Source organism: Macaca thibetana, chromosome 6 (assembly GCF_024542745.1).
Source record: "Macaca thibetana thibetana isolate TM-01 chromosome 6, ASM2454274v1, whole genome shotgun sequence".
NCBI lineage: Eukaryota > Metazoa > Chordata > Mammalia > Primates > Cercopithecidae > Macaca > Macaca thibetana.
In genome coordinates this window covers 27,677,783-27,695,156 of record NC_065583.1, presented here as the reverse complement: position 1 = coordinate 27,695,156, position 17,374 = coordinate 27,677,783, and the positions used below count along the sequence as shown (strand labels likewise).

General features: G+C 35.3%; 2 protein-coding genes across 7 annotated transcripts in view; one reads left to right on the top strand and one right to left on the bottom strand.

Moving 5' to 3' along the window:
• LOC126956755 (ubiquitin-conjugating enzyme E2 L3-like) overlaps positions 1-17,374 on the top strand; it is a 1,010,865-nt gene that overhangs the window by 358,994 nt on the left and 634,497 nt on the right. The window lies entirely within an intron of this gene.
• Positions 3,625-17,374, bottom strand: part of FAM114A2 (family with sequence similarity 114 member A2) — a 51,634-nt gene continuing 37,884 nt past the window's right edge. For all 6 annotated transcript variants that reach the window (XM_050793936.1, XM_050793937.1, XM_050793934.1 and 3 more), the window contains 5 exons: positions 15,505-15,627; positions 14,893-15,032; positions 9,713-9,785; positions 6,774-6,827; positions 3,625-4,967 (listed from right to left, as the gene is read on the bottom strand). In XM_050793936.1, the coding sequence (XP_050649893.1) occupies positions 4,833-4,967; positions 6,774-6,827; positions 9,713-9,785; positions 14,893-15,032; positions 15,505-15,627 (525 nt within the window). In that variant the 3' untranslated portion in view covers positions 3,625-4,832. The remainder of the gene's footprint in view (positions 4,968-6,773; positions 6,828-9,712; positions 9,786-14,892; positions 15,033-15,504; positions 15,628-17,374) is intronic.

Sequence of the window (17,374 nt, the reverse complement as noted above, 5' to 3'; positions counted from 1 at the left end):
GGGCACCGTGGCTCACGCCTGTAATCCCAGCACTTTGGGAGGCTGAGGCGGGCGGATCACGAGGTCAGGAGATCAAGACCATCCTGGCTAACACAGTGAAACCCTGTCTCTACTAAAAACACAAAAAATTAGCTGGGCATGGTGGTGGGCGCCTGTAGTCCCAGCTACTCGGGAGGCTGAGCCAGGAGAATGGCGTAACCCAGAAGGAGGAGCTTGCAGTGAGCTGAGATCGCGCCACCACACTCCAGCCTGGGCGACAGAGGGAGACTCCGTCTCAAAAAAAAATAAATAAAATAAAAATAAAATAAACATATTGGTACATTCACAGTCAAGCTGGGAAAACAACTTCTTTTGTAATATAGCTTTTTACATAGTTTGATGTTTTGGAGTGAAATTCCCCCTCCCTTCAAGAGTATGATGCTTTATCAGATTCCATATGTAAGAACTTGGCATGAGCCCCTCTCCCCTTGGCACTGTTACATTAAACCTTATCAACTCCCCATATGCGAATTACCAAGTTACTGACCCCAACTACTGGACTTCAAAAATATATATACACTCAAGAGTTTAACAGACACCAGGAGAGCTTAGGCAGAGCTACACTCTTGTCAGACGCTTCTCCAAATACAGAGCTCAGACTATGTGCCCTGTCATCCTGTGACAGGATGACACCCTGTAGCCTTCGTGCTAATATGTGAAGACCGGCCCTAGAGGGACCTCACCTGTCGCATGTGTCTCCACTGTAGTGGTCAAGCCTGCTTCCCCCTAAAACCACTCGTAGAAAGGTGTATCTCAAACATTAACTAGACTTACTCTTCACAGAGGTCTGCTCCTATCCTTACTGAGCAACTGGACTTAATAATTTTGGAACGCACTTACTATATGGTTAATGTACCTCTTCTATAGAGTATATTCCCTGTGAGGTTTGTTCTCATTATTCTCCCCCTCTTTAAGCATTGTGAAGCTACAATGTTCACTTTCTATGGAAATAACCTAGGTGATTTGTGAAATCATACTTTGATCACCTATTTCCACTATATAGAACAGCTTTATAACTAGCTTGGGAGCACAGAATGGCTAATGTATACAGAAAGAGACAAATGTGGGACAACACAAGTAGAAATAGATGATGGCTTCACTCAATTTGCAGTTTCTGTATCTGTTCTTATAAGGGTAGGCCAGTCAGATACTTAAATTCTGGAAAGTTCAACATTGACTTGTGAGGGTGAAGTGGTAACTATAAACTATCTTCCTTTGCTTTTAGCTCAAAGGACAAATGAATTGAGAGAATATTCAGTTGTTTTTTTTTTAATTGTCTTTAGGACTTGATTGGGGAAATGATAATTAAACATGAAGGGCCTTTGGGATTTGGCTGGACAATACAGTAACAGGGAAGGATGGGCTTCAAGTTAAGCAGGGAGGACCGAATGAACTAGTGTTTGAGGAACATTAAGGATATAGTCAGAAAGTCAGGCCAGTGGGCAAGTTTTCAAAATTCTCTTCATACAGTTGCCAGAGGCCTTTATGACATGTTAACTAAGAGGCTTATTATTTTTAGAACTTACTCATTTCTCAAATGCTTTTTAAGTCTTTTATGAAAAGAGACATCATGTTGTGTTGTTAAGAGATAATAAAAGGGCCAGGCGCAGTGGCTCATGCCTGTAATCCCAGCACTTTGGGAGGCCGAGGCAGGTGGATCACCTGAGGTCAGGAGTTCGAGACCAGCCTGACCAACATGGAGAAACCCCATCTCTACTAAAAATACAAAATTAGCCAGGTGTGGTGGCACATGCCTGTAATCCCAGCTACTTGGGAGGCTGAGGCAGGACAGTCACTTGAACCCAGGAGGCAGAGGTTGCGGTGAGCCAAGATCACACCACTGCACTCCAGCCTGGGCAACAAGAGCAAAACTCCATCACACACACACGAAGAGATAATAAAACATCTCAGTCTCTGACATTTGTGAAATATCACACTTGTTGAGCGCCCACTGTGGGTATAATTTTATTCTGGGTTTTTCTAAACTGAAGAATTCAGGTTTAAAATTCAGAACACCTCTAGAAATACAGAAAAATTTCTATTTCTCAAATGGAGACATCAATAGCAACTACCTATAAAATAGCTCTCCCTCAAAAAGGTCTTTCATTAAAAACAAGTACAAAAGAGAACATCTTTTTTCAGCAGTAAGAACCCACGAGATCTTGTTCTTTGGTTATAGGATTGAAAAAATCACATTTGTACACCTAGCACTGATTTCAGATTCGAAGTAATGCCATCTATAAAAATCATAATTTCACATTTCAGAGGCCTGCCAACCTGGATATCTATGCTTAAAAAAAAAAAAAACTATCAAAACAAGTAAGGAAAATATAGCTTGTCTTTAACACATTTCTAAGGTATTATGTAAAGGAAAATAGTTTCATAGAGGTTTCTACTTCTTTTAGATCAAATTAATAGTCTCTCTTAATCACAGCCTTTAAAAATCTCAATAGCAGAAAAAGACGCATTTACCCTAGCAAAACTTGAACATTTCACTTTTTAAGGTTTTAAGTAAATTGGAAAGGCATATATTAGTAATTAGTGGTAAATCTTAGACACCAAAAATTTAAAAGGAAAATAGTACCAAAAGTGTAGCTGTTACCAAAAAACTACAACACTGTAACTACCCCAAATAAAATAATGAAGCACATACTATCCAAAAACCATCACTATAATCCAGCAGGTTCCAAAGTGATCCCTGAATTTACCTACTCATCTGTCATGAATGTTTATCTTTCTCTATACCTACTGGATCAAGGAACCTTAATTCTTTTTCAGTATATTTTATGTGAAGAGTAGACAATTGTTGCTCACAATTGGGCCTTTCATCATTTCACTAGTGGTCCCTAACTCCATTAAAATACACACACACACACACACACACACACACACACACACACACACACACATATATATGGGGGGTGGGGAAGCTAATGGGGAAGATGAGAAAAAAAGAGTTGGTGAGTCATATTTACCTTATGTGAGACCTAATCTAAAATTTCCCAAATTCAGTGCTGAAATCTGAACAGGTGTATAAAAAGAGTTGTTACTCTCTCCTTCATATTTATACCGCATTTCTTAAAAGAAAAACCTTAAATATGTTTCTAGGTTAAGGATTTAAAGTTGCCACACTGCCATTATACAAAAGGCTGAACAGACAGCAGGCAAAGTGACCAGTTTCTAAACTTTGCCCTCAAGGGATACAGGTTCAGACACATCAACCAAGCTTGAGGCAACAATTCAAAACTGGAGACACCAGCCTTGTAACCAGAAGGCAACTGTTTTTCTGAAACTTCAGAAATATTCAAGCTGGGAAGGGTGAAATTTGTCTTTAAAAAGGAATATTCAAAAACTTTCTGATCATATTAAGACAGAATATAGGCAGAGTAACATTGTAGTGCTGTTGGTATATGTTTTTAAACCAAATTTATTTATCTTCCTTGCTTACTGACTCCTGCCCCAAAGAAGGATATTACATGGAAACAGTCTTTATACTAATCTATGTTATGGCTTTGCGTTCCTATTTTTTTTGGTCTGAGTAAGATATTAGGGCTCGTGCTTACAAAAGCATATGAAAGGATCAAATAACATGATTAATACATTTTATTACAAAGCTTTTAGAAGATGAGGGACAGAGCTAACAAATTACCTTAATCATTAAAAACCACAAAGTTGGAGAATTTTTTTTAAAAAGAGTGGATACCAAAATAGCTTTTAGGAAGATGACAGCTTAATAGTCTCTTAAGTTGTTGAAGACAGCAAAAGAAGGCTTAAGATCTGGAGGATAAAAGTTATATTCAAAAACATGCTAAAGAATACATTAAAACAAACAAAGAACGAGGAAAAAATAAATTGTGCCTTAGAAGTTAAATCCTGTCATAAATGAACATAATTTCTGAAGGACTATGGCCCACTTCAACACTCAAACAAAAAAAACCTCATTGCTAAAACAGCTTCAACATTCCTTTGGAGTTTGCTGTAAAGAATTTATCCTGCATATAGGGTAGACATGAAACACATCTTGAAGAGACTCAGAATATCTGCAAACATAAAACTGCTTCTCTAAACGGCATTTACTGGCCTTGAATCCAGTAGAGTAGGGTTCAGCTATGACATGAAATGTGTCATCCTGGGGACGGGGGAGCAATTTGAAGAAAAAGGGCACTTTGCTATAGTTAATTCATGTGGCTGTAATAGTCTACAAGTTTCTCCTCAATGCCAAATATCTATTAAGAATTTAAAAATGCAGATGAAACTTTCTATTTCCAAGAATTCATGTGATAAAGGGTAATCATCACAGAGTTTACATATGCTCAGTTTTCTTAAAGACATAGATTTTATTCCAGAAAGGAGAAAGTACACGGCATCAATAAACCACACATGCCATGAATTTTAGAACACTAAATTATTTTTCTCTGGCTTATCAACCAGTTATATCCATGGGCTGCAAATTATACCCACAACAAAATTGATAACATTTTGCAACATGTCAAAGAAAGACCAACATTTTTGCCTGAGTATCCCACTAACCTTTATCTAGAGTTATTATTCTTGGACTTTCTACAGAAGTTTCTTTTCAAATAATTTATGAATTACAACAACTGGAAAGAATACTGTGAGGACCTGAATACTTCAATCAAACACTGAAGGCAACAATCTTTCTCTTTAAACCATCTCTCCTGCCTGAATTTTTATATACTAAAATAACCCCACTCCTTCATTTCTGCAGGAGTAGCCAGATAAGGTGGCATTCCTTGGCCATCACAAGTCCCAGGTCAAAACATCTCCGTTCTTCAATGTTCTAACAAAGGCTTCTGGCCCTGCAGCTCATGCCTGTGTGATTCAATCTTGTTCTCAATGAGAGAGATCTCTAGCACAGGTAAGAGTAGCTGAAAGGCGTCCTGGATGTAGGAGGCACTGTTTGATGCCTGCCAGGATTGAAAAAACAAAAAAAGAGAAAACATTAGTTATTTAAAAGAGAAGATATACTGTAAGACAACAAGGGGAACAGATTAATTTTTGTAATCTAACTGAATTCATAGCCTGGCAAATAAGAGCAGTGACTTGGCCATTTTGGTAAACTCTATTATAGGGAAAAGGATCCAGCTCTTAAGATGATATGACAGCAAAACAGAATGTCAGCATTTTTGTCCGACTTGCCCATCAGAAATGGTAGCTGTTCTTTGGCAACCTGCTCAGACTTGGCATTCAAAGCTTATTTATTCCTTTAAGTGGGGTAGATTATGTCACAATATTGTGGTCAATTACTGAAAGAGGCTTTCAGAAGGCTATAAATCCTACACCTATAGAATTTCTAGCCCATTATGATAGCTCTTCTTCCATGAACTCAATGCAATCAGTGAGCACAATAACTGCTCACACACATAAACAAATAATACTGCTTTCAAAGATGACAGTATAGATATATTTCTACCTTGAACAACATTTTTCAGAAGTGTTAGAGAATCATTACCCTCAGTTTGCTGAGGGTAATTCATTTATACTGAAAAGCTCTCACCTTTCAAAAGAATATCAACAGAGACTTCATTACATTAAGACAAAATGTATAATTTTAAAGACAAGAGTGTTTCAAATCTGTATGCAAAAAAAAAAAAAAATCAACTAAAAATAATAGAGAGCCCATATCAAGTGAGATTACCTTTTTAAAATTTATCAGTGGCAAGTACTCCTATTTAAAATTCAGTGTGACATTTAATACTCAATTTCCCACACACAAGAGACCTCAGATATCATCAAGTTAAATCTCTTATGTTGCGCATGAAAATAACGAAGTTTGTCAGAGTCACACAACAAATCAAGGAAGATCCAGAGCAACACTGGGCTCCTGGTTTACAAAGTCCTTTCTTCTGCCATTTACTAAATCACAAACTTATATTTTTAAAAGTTATTTAAGTGATCAAAATAGCTTCCCTGACTACTCAATTAAAACTGTGTAATTAAAGAATTAAAATCATTTCCTTGATGGTAATGTCAAAAGAATTTAAAACTAGAGAAGAGTTTGGTAGTTAAAACATTTTTTCAATTAACATCTAAAACTTAACTATCAAATATATATTTTCCCCCCAGACTTACATAAACATGTTTTTAAAAAATCATCAAAAAGTCTATGTTGTTTGCACAGTTAATTTCAAGGTAGACTTCTTAAAACATGGAATCCAGAAAACATCACATAAGGAGGTAATATAATCAGTCACAGGATCCTCTTTTCCACTGACTTAAACCATCTACTTTCTCAAATCTAATGGAATGATGAGGATAATGTAAACACTACCTTTCTGACAAAACAAAGCATGATTTCCTAGCAAGGAAATGACAAAATGTTTTGTTTTATAACAAACCGCTGCATAAACTTTAGTCCTTTAGGAAGCAGCGCTTACCTGTTTGTAATTTTCAGCCCTTCATGTTTACCAGCTGGTATTCAGAAGGTGTTTCATTACTGTGAACCGTCTATTAAGCTATCAAGGATTAGTACTAAGTAATGATAATCTACTGCTTCTTCCATTGTACTTTACCCTGCAGCTTCAACTGTATGCTTTGTAATTAATAAGGAAGGAATACATATCAAATATACACTATTTTGGTCACGTCTACATCAATATGGTTAAATTACCAATATGGTGAAAAAAATAAAAAAGCCAAAAACAAAAGGCTTCAGAAGAGTTAATTAGTACATAATACCTTTGGAGTCAGAGACTTAAACAATTACTACTAACCTCTAGAAATACTGCAGTGATTAATGGGTTAAGGACATCTGCCATTTCTTTGACCTGGAATAAAGAATACATTTTTAAGTGAGCAGAGTAGGTTAAGGAACAGTAAGTGGAGTACGATCACACTTTAAAACACACACACACACACACACACACATACACACACACACGTACATAAATATTAAATATAAGCATAGAAGTCTGGACTGAAAGCAAAATATCATCTTCAGAAAGTGAAATTGTAAGTGTTTTAAACTTCCTTCTTATCTTTCTGTGCTATCCATATTGAGAGTGTATTGTTTTATACCTTTTTATTGACTTTAAAAAGTACCATTTTTAATGATACTTTAAAAATGATACTACAAAATCTTAGAACCATTTTAAAACAAAATATGTAGATATGGAACATGTGCTCAAAAAACTCAAGGGTCTTTAACACAGGCTGTTTAGAAAAGTCTTATAAATAAATAATGTAATTTAACACTTGTATGTGTCAGCATCTTATAGTTGATACGCTAGCTTAAAGTATCCTTATGGAACACACAGAAAGATTTGGCCTTATAAGATTAACTTCAGGAAACCCAGATCCTCTTGTCAAGAAAATACTACAGGGAAAGGTGAAGCTGTACCAAAAGATTATCCTTTACAGGAATAATCTAAACTCAAATTTTAAAAAATTAACTTAGGCCATGGTCTTAATTAAAACAAATGTAATGTTCATGACTAGAGCTTTTAAATAAACAAATACATAAATAAATAAAATTTAAGAGCCCACAGTAATTTTGCTGCTACACTGACACTGATATACTTACTATAAAGTGATTTTCATTGGCTTGTTTAAAATGCCCTTGATTTTATCCTAACTCATTATTACTGGTTTCTCAATCATCGTCCATAACTCACACATCTTCATAAATTTTTACAATTCCAATTTTGAAAATCCCCAAAGACTTTAGCTTTAACTACATCTTTCCCACTGACTGGCAACTGCATACCGTGAGCACTGCCATAGTCTAAGTACAGAGTTGCTCTTTAAAACCAGAGTCAAAATCTGAAGTTTGAATTTTATCAAGGTCTATATGTCCATTACAGGTCTCAGAAGATAGCATAAAAAACACTGAAAACTTCATAAACAGAAATGAACAAAAATTAATTAGAATTAGACATAGACAAGCTGATCCTAAAATTCAGATGGAAATGCACAAGGCCCCAAGTAGTCAAAAAATCTTGAAAATAAAAACAAAGTTGGAGGACTTACACTTCTTGATTCCAAACCTACTACAAAACTACAATAATCAAGACAATATGATACTGGCATTAGGATAAACATACAGATTAATGGACTAAAAATCAGAGTCCAGAAATAAACCCATATATCTATGCCTAACTGATTTTCAACAAAGGAGCCAAGACAATTTAATGGAGGAAAGAACAGTCTTTTCAACACATAGTACTGGAATAAATGGATATCCATATGCAAAAGCATGAAGTAGGGCCCCCTACCTCACACCATACACAAAAATTAACTGAAAATGGATCACAGACATAAATGTAAGGGCTACAACAAAACTTTTAGAAGATTAGAGGAGTAAAACTTCACTGCAAAGGACACTATCAAAAAAGTGAAATGACAACTCATGGACTTGGAGAAATACATTCTCATCAAAAATCTGATAAGAAACGTGTATTGGGAAAACATTAAAAAAAAAAAAACTCCTACAAGTAATAATAAAAACACAAACAACCCAAGTTTTAAAACAAGCAAAGTGCTGAAATAGATATTTCTCCAAAGAAGTCAAACAAACAGCCAATCAGCACATTAAAAGATGTTCAACATTGGCCAGGCACGGTAGCTCATGCCTGTAAACCCAGCACTTTGGGAGGCCAAGGCGGGTGGATCACCTGAGGTCGGGAGTTCGAGACCAGCTTGGCCAACATGGTGAAACCCCGTCTACCAAAAATACAAAAGTTGGCTGGGCATGGTGACGGGTGCCTGTAATCCCAGCCACTCGGGAGTCAGAGTTAGGAAAATCACTTGGACCAGGAGGTGGGGTTGCAGTGAGCTGAGATCATGCCATTGCACTCCAGCCTGGGCGACAAGAGCAAAATTCCGCCTTAAAAAAAAAAAAAAAAAAAAAAAAAAAGATGTTCAACATCTTTAGCCATTAGAGAAATGTAAATCAAAACCACAATGAGATATCATTTCATACCCACTAGGATGGCTAAAATAAAAACAAACAACAATAAGTATTAGCAAGGATATGGAGAAACTGGAACCCTTATACATTGCTAGTAAGAATGAAAAATTGTGCAGCCACTTTGGAAAACAGTTTGGTAATTCCTTAACGACCATATCGCCCATATGACCCAGCAATTCCACTCCTAGCTATCTACCCTAGAGAAATGAAAACATATTGACATAAAAACATACATGCATGTTCACAGCAACATTATTCATTATAGCCAAAAAGCAGAAATAATCCAAATGTCTATCAACTGATGAACAAATTAAATGTGATATATATCCATAAGATAGATTATTATTTGGTAATAAAAAGGAAGCATTAATACATGCTACAATGTGGATAAGCCTCAAAAACACTATGCTAAGTGAGTGAAACCAAACACAAAATACCACATACTGTTTAATCCCATTTATGTGAAAGATGCAAAGCAACCAAATCTATAGAAAGAGAAAGCAGATTCATGGTGCTTAGGGCTGGGAAAATATGGAGTGAAAGGGAATGGGGATTGTACGAGTTTTGGTGAAGGCTGATGAAAGTGTTTTAAAATTAGACTATGGAAATGGCTGCACAACTCTGTAAATATACTAAAAACTTAAAACTATTGAATTGTACACTTAAAGTGAGCAAATTTTATGATATTTAAACTGCTAAAGAAACCAGACAAACATTATTGCAATAAGAGGCATGAATTCTTACCCCAGCAGTTGTTAGGCAGGTGGTGAACTCTTTAGACAAAGAGGACAACTCTTTACACAACACAATTGTCATCCTAGGAAAGAAAGGAAAAGTCAGAAACGTTCTTTTCTCTTTTTTTATTTTCTTAATAAGCTATATTTAACAACTGTCAGAACAGAACAAATCACTCCTGGTACTAAATGTGAAAGAAGAAAGCTTTTCAAGGGAGTAGTAGCCCCCCTTATCAGTGGTTTCACTTACTGCAGTTTCAGTTACTCATGGTCAACAATGATCTGAAAATAATTTCAAAAAAAATTCCAGAAATAAATAATTCATAAGTTTTTAATTGCACATCGTTTTGAGTAGTGTGATGAAATCTCTCATTGTCTGCTCCATCCCACCCAGGACATGAATCATCCCTTTGTCCACCATATCCACAGAACCCATTCATGAGTCAGCTATTAATAGTAGCCATCTCGGTTATCAGACTGAGTGCTGTGTTATCACAGTGCCTATGTTCAAGTAACCTTTATTTTACTTAATAATGGCCCCTGCTATGGTTTTGATATGTCCCCTCCAAAACTCATGTTGAAATTTTATTCCCAACATGGCAGTATTAGGAGGTGGGACCGAGTGGGAGCTGTTTGGATAATGGGGCACTGCCCTCATGAACACATTAATGAAATTATCACAGTCGTGAGTTCTCACTCTGGTAGGAATAAATTAGGTCCCAGAGAGCATGTAGTTATAAAGCAAGTCCAGTCTCTCATGCAGGTCTCTTTGCACATACCCACTCATCTTCCTGCTTTTTTACCATGTTGTGGAGCAGTATACGTCCCTCACCAGAAGTCAAGCAGATGCCAGTGCTATGCTCTTGGACTTTCCAGCCACCAGAATCATGAGCCAAATAAGGCTCTTTTCTTTGTAAATTATCTATCCTCAGATATTCTGTTACAGTAACACTAAACGGGCTAAGGCAGACCCAAAGCCCAAGAGTTGTGATGCTGGCAATTCAGACATGCCAAAGAGAAGCCATAAAGTGCTTCCTTGAAGTGAAAAGGTGAGAGGTCCTCACTTCGTAAGAAAAAAGAAAATTATATGCTGAGGCAGCTAAATCTACAATAAGAATGAATCTTCTACCCATAAAACTGTGAGAGGAGAAAGAAATCATGCTACTTTTGCTGTTGCACCACTAACTGCAAAAGTTCTAGTCACAGTGGGTGATATGTACTGAGTAAGATGAAAAAAGCAAACTACTCATCTGACAGGGGACTAATATCCAGAATATACAAAGAACTCAACAGTAAAAGTAAAAAAAACTCATTAAAAAATAGGCAAAGGACATGAACAGACATTTCTCAAAAGAAGACATACAAATGACCAACGGATAAATGAAAAAATGCTCAATATCACTGATGTATCAATAATCAAGAAAATGCAAATCAAGACCACAGTGAGCTATCATATCACCCCAGTTAGAATGGCTATCATTATTAAAAAGACAAAAAAATGGCTGGGCATGGTGGCTCATGCCTATAATCCCAGCACTTTGGGAGGTCAAGGCAGGTGGACCACTTGAGGTCAGGAGTTTGAGACAAGCCTGGCCAACATGGTGAAACTCCATCTCTACTAAAATACAAAAATTAGCTGGGCGTGGTGGAGCACACTTGTAATCCCAGCTACTCAGGAGGCTAAGGCAGGAGAATCACTTGAACATGGGAGGCAGAGGTTGCAGTGAACCAAGATTGCGCCACTGCACTCCAGCCTGAGTGACACAAGCAAGACTCCATCTCAAAAAAAAAAAAGACAAAAAAATAATAGATGCTGGCAACAATTCCAAGAAAAGAGAATTCCTATATGTTGTTAGAACGTAAATTAGTACAACCACTATGAAAAACAGTATGAAGATTTCTCAAAAAATAAAATGGAACTACCAAACTACTGGGTATTTAGCCAAAAGAAAATAAATAAATATATATATCAAAAGGATACCTGCACCTGCATGTTTATTGCAGCACTATTCACAAAAGCAAAGATATGGAATTAACCTAAGTTAGTTGACAAATGGGTAAAGAAAATGTGGTGCGTGTGCGTGTATATATATGTGTGTGTATATATGCATATACACACACACACACATAATGGAATACTATTCAGCTATTAAAGAAAATGTCATTTGCAGCAACACAGATAGAACCACAGGTCATGAGGTTAAGTGAAATAAGCCAAGCACAGAAAGACAAACACCTCATGTTCTCACTCATATGTGGGAGCTAGAAAAACATGATCTTACGGAAATAGAGAATAGAACAACTGTGATACCAGAAATGGGGAAAGGTGGGTGGGTGAGTGGGTGGAGATGAAGAGAAGTTAGTTAATGAGTACAAACATACAGTTAGATAGAAAAAATAAATTCTAATGTTTGATAGCAGAATAGGGTGACTTATATTTAGCAATAATATTTTGTATATTTCAAAGTAATGTAGACACTTGAAATGATACCAACATATAGACATGATAAACACTCAAGGTGATGAATATCCCAAATACTCTGACTTGATCATACATTCTATGCATGTAACACTCACATGTACCCCATATATAAAAATATATAAATTATATATAAACATATAAATTATATATAAACATATACTATAAATATATAAATCATATATAAATATATATCATGTATCTATATATAGATACATAAACACATATAATATATAATATATATTTATATATAAATTAAATATATTACATAATATATAATATATATTTATTATATTAAATATATAATATATATTAATATTTAATATATAATATACATTTATATAATATATGTATATATTTGTAATATATACATATTTATTTATATAGTCATAATATATACATATATAATATAGATTATATTATAAAAAACTATAACTATTATATTATACATTTATATAATATATATTATATTATATATTTTATTATTAATATATTATATAAATATATATTATATAAATATTAATGTATTATATATTTATATATTTATTTTATATAATATATAAATTTTATATAATATATATTATACATTAGATAGTCACATATTATATATTTTTATATATTATATATTTTATAATACATTATATATTATATGAATATGTTATATAATTGTTATATAATTATGTTATATATGTGTTATAAAAAATATAAATATATAATATAGAATATATAAATATATATTTATATAATTTACAATACAGTAAATATATATTATATAAATATATATTAATTATATATAATATATTTATAGTATTATATATTATAAATATATATTTATATAAATATATACTATAAATATATAAATGGTATATTATAAACATATAAATATATTTATATATATGAATATATTATAAACACATACATTATATACAAATATATATAATATGTATCAATAAAATATTTTTTAAAAAGATGGAAAAGGCATTAAATTTGTGGGTGGAAGACATGCACGGAAATGTGTTCCAAATGATGGCAATCAAGTGTGGTACTACCCACAGTTTCAGGAATCCACTAGGGGCTTAGAACATAACCCATACAGATAAGGGGGTACTACTGTATGCCTACATCAGCCCGCCAATGTATAAGAAGATCCATCTGAGCAGGCACTCATGCTACAGAAAAAGGAAGTTCAGTCCTTAGAAAAACGTTTCTATTTTATAAAATCCTCTAGAAAGCAGTATATGTTCAAGTCAAATCAAATAGAAAATAATTAAAATACATTTTAAGGAGACAACATCACACTCAAAAGACCCTACATTCCATTTAGAAAAGTTAAAAATATGTATTCATTAATTCTAAGAACCTCAGTTCTTAATAACAGTTATTAGTTACTGGGTGCTAATTACATGCCAGGCACCATGCTAAGGGATTTACATGTATCATTTCTAATTTTTACAACAACTCCAAAAGTAAGTGATTAGTCCATCTTTAATAATATTTACCTAAAGTCTTGTATGTGCCAGATTTTATTTACTTAAAGTCTTTCAAATAATGGGAACATATCAGTGAACAAGAAAAGTACTAGTTTTCATGGATTCCAACTTACTTGCTAAATTAAGGGGGAGACTATATACATATATACACACACACACATATGTATACATATACACACATATATATTCATATACATATAAGTGTTATGTGGTGATATAAGCTAAGAAAATAAAGCAGAGTAAAAGGACAGAGAATGGTTGGAGATGCCATTTCAGACTTTGTGGTGAAGGAAGGCTTTTCTAAAAAGGTGGCACTTGAGTAGACTTGAATTCAGAGCGGGAGTGAACCACATTTCAAAGAACATTTCAAGCAGCAGAAATAGCCTCTTTTCCACAGAACAGGCTCCTTTTAGGGTTGTGAGTCTCTCATCCTTAAGGATGTTCAAGAAGACAAATGAGCCCCCTATTATGGGATAGTGTAGTGGAATGGTGATGGTGCAAGTAAAGAGGAAGTCTGCAGAAGACTGACAGCCCCTCCCAGTTCTAACAATGGGCACTCTCATATATTTGTTTCTAATTAAAATTCTCATTATTTCAATCAGGAGATTTACTCAGAAACTACTGGGCTTTTTCTTCCCCACCTATGATTATCTATACTATTTTTGAAAAATTTTTGTATAAATCAGCAATATCATGAGAAAAAAAGAATGGGTTCAGGACACTCAGACCTGGGTCTAAATCCCAGGCCACACAACACAGACAGATTACTTAACTCCTCTAGTTTGCATTTCCTCATGATTAAAACTGGACTAATCACTCACTTTTGAGGTTACAAAAATTAGAAGTTATACATGCAAATCCCTTAGCATGGCACTTGGCATGGTATATAATTAGCACTCAATAATAACTACTATTAAGAACTGAGGTTCTTAGAACTCTTCTCTGTTTTCACTTACACCAAATTCCATTCCTATTAAAACTAATAATCTGTAAAGAAATAGTTTTCAGAACATGAGCTGGTTCATAAAAAGGGCAGATTTATAATGCTGATTTATCATGGTTCAATGAAAAGGAAAAAACAACCAAAGTAAACAAACCGTCTAATATGTGGATGGGTGTGAGGTGAATGGTTTCTTGAGAGAGATGTTTATAAAACTTTGGAAATAGGCCAAGGAAACTCCTGCAATTTGCATCATTTAGAGGAATTCTCATTACACTTACTGGGAAAGAGTTTGGCTCCTTTCTACGGCTGTCACTTCCTGCTTCCTGCCATGCAGAACCAATGCAGCTGTTTTGTGGAATAGTTCAATTGAGCAAGCAGTCAGTTCAGCTAGACTCCGGATTGCAAACGCATGGATATCCTGGATGGAAAAACAAAACACAGCATAGCAAAACATTTGGTGGAAATGATACCACATTACTTCTCTCATACTACAGGATTTGTAGCAGAGACTAATAGTTGCCTTCCAATAAAGAGTGTCTTCTTCTTCCACAGTGATGTAATTTTACAGCTGGGCTCAAAGCTACAAACACAAAGGCTCCCCTGTAGTCAGGTGTGACCAAGTAACTAAGTTTTGGTCAAATGATTTAGATAACAAGTGTCAGGCGGCAGTTTCTGGGAACCTTCCTCATGACAAAACACACATGCATCCTTTCTCTCTTTTTTCTTCACTCCTCCTTTAATCTTATAGTCTGGATCTAAGATGCTACAATCCTAGATCACAAGGTTTAAATTACGGATAGCAGTGTAAAAACTAAGGATCCTGGGTCCTTGATTGTGATACATCTCAAATCTACTAAAACAAACAAAAAAGCCTTAGTTGCTTTGGCTACCTCTATTGAATTTTTGTTGACTTGCTCAGTATTTTCTGCTTCCAACTGTTTTTCTCCTTCTTCATTCTCTGCTAATGGCTTGGTCAGAGACTTCCTGATCCATTCATGGGCGGTATTTCTTGCCTAAGTAAGAAAAATATTGGCCATCAACAATTCAATTCAGTTCACCAAAATTACTGTGCACCTACCAGGAACACAATAGCATCCTAGAAGTAAGGGCACTTGTTCTTACCTGAACATACCATCTAGCTTTTCAGTCCTTATCACTGCTGTCCATCATTTCAGTCCTTATCATAAGTCCTTTTCAGCACTTATCACTGCTGTCCATCATTCCTTTTTTAAACTCTCTAATTGGTGGGGTTTTTTTTGTTTTTGTTTTTGTTTTTTTTAGACAGAGTTTCACTCTTGTTGCACAGGCTGGAGTGCAATGGCACAATCTTGGCTCACTGCAACCTCCACCTCCTGAGTCCGAGCAATTCTCCTGCCTCAGCCTCTCGAGTAGCTGGGATTACAGGCAACCGCCACCATGCCTGGCTAATTTTTGTATTTTTAGTAGAGATGGGGTTTTGCCAGGTTGCCCAAGCTGGTCTCGAACTCCTGACCTCAGGTGATCCCCCTGCCTTGGCCTCCCAAAGTGCTGGGATTACAGGCGTGAGCCACTGCACCTGGCCTCTAATCAGCTTTTCAAAAAACCAAGGTATAATTTACATAAAGTGCACAAATCTTCAGAGTATGGCTTAAGAAATGTTTATACGTGTATATGCCTGTTAAACTGTGATGAAGATATAGAATATTTCCTCATCCCTAGAAGGTCCCTTCATGTCCCTTCCTCGCCAATACTGTTCCAACCATGTCTCCCTCCTCCTGCCCAAAGACAACCCCTCTTCTGCTCACCATAAATAATTTTCCCTGATCTTAAAATGCATAAAAATAGAAATATAAGTTCATTCTAATTTGTGTTTGGCTTAAGCACAACATAATGTCTGTTAGATTTATCCATGTTGTTGCATGTATTAGTTCATTAACTGTTGCATAGTATTTCATTTTATATACAGTCATGCACCACATAATGATGTTTAGGTCAACAACAGACCACATATATAATGGTGGTCCTGTAAGATTGGAATACTATATTTTTACTCTATCTTTTCTATACCATTGTGTTGCAACTGCCTACAGTATTCAGTACTGTAGCATGCTGTACAGTTTTGTACTGGAGCAATAGGTTAAACGATATAGCCTAGGTATGTAACAGGCTACATCAGCTAGATTTGTGTAAGTACACTCTCTGATATTCGCCCAATGACAAAACTGCCTAATGATGCAGTTCTCATAACATATCCTCATCAATAAACAATGCATGATTGTATATATCACAATTTATCCATTCTCCTGATAATGAATCTAGTTTTCTTTGGTTTTTGTAACCTCACGTTCTTCTGTTCTCCTCTGACCTTTATGATCATTCCTTCTCAGTCTCTTTTATATATTGATCCTAGCTGGCCAGTCTCTTAAACACCAGAATCATTTGGAGGTTTAGCCTTCACTTCTTACTTGTCTCATCCTATTCCCTCTCCATCGATCCTATGCCAGTGGTTTTAACTATCCTCAGCCTACTGTTGACTCTTAGATCCTTATTTCTAGCCCTGACCTCTCCTGAAAATTTATTCCAAATGCCTGCTAGACAAAATACTCTGCAGGCATCACACACATAACAAGTAAAAACTTTGAACTCATTGTCTTTCTCTTCCTACCCCCAAATTTTTCAACCTCTTTCATTTCCCAAAGTTTCAGAATTGCCACCATGTACCAGTTACCTGAGCCAAAATATAGGGGCCATCTTAAATTTTTTTCCTCTCCAATCAATCAC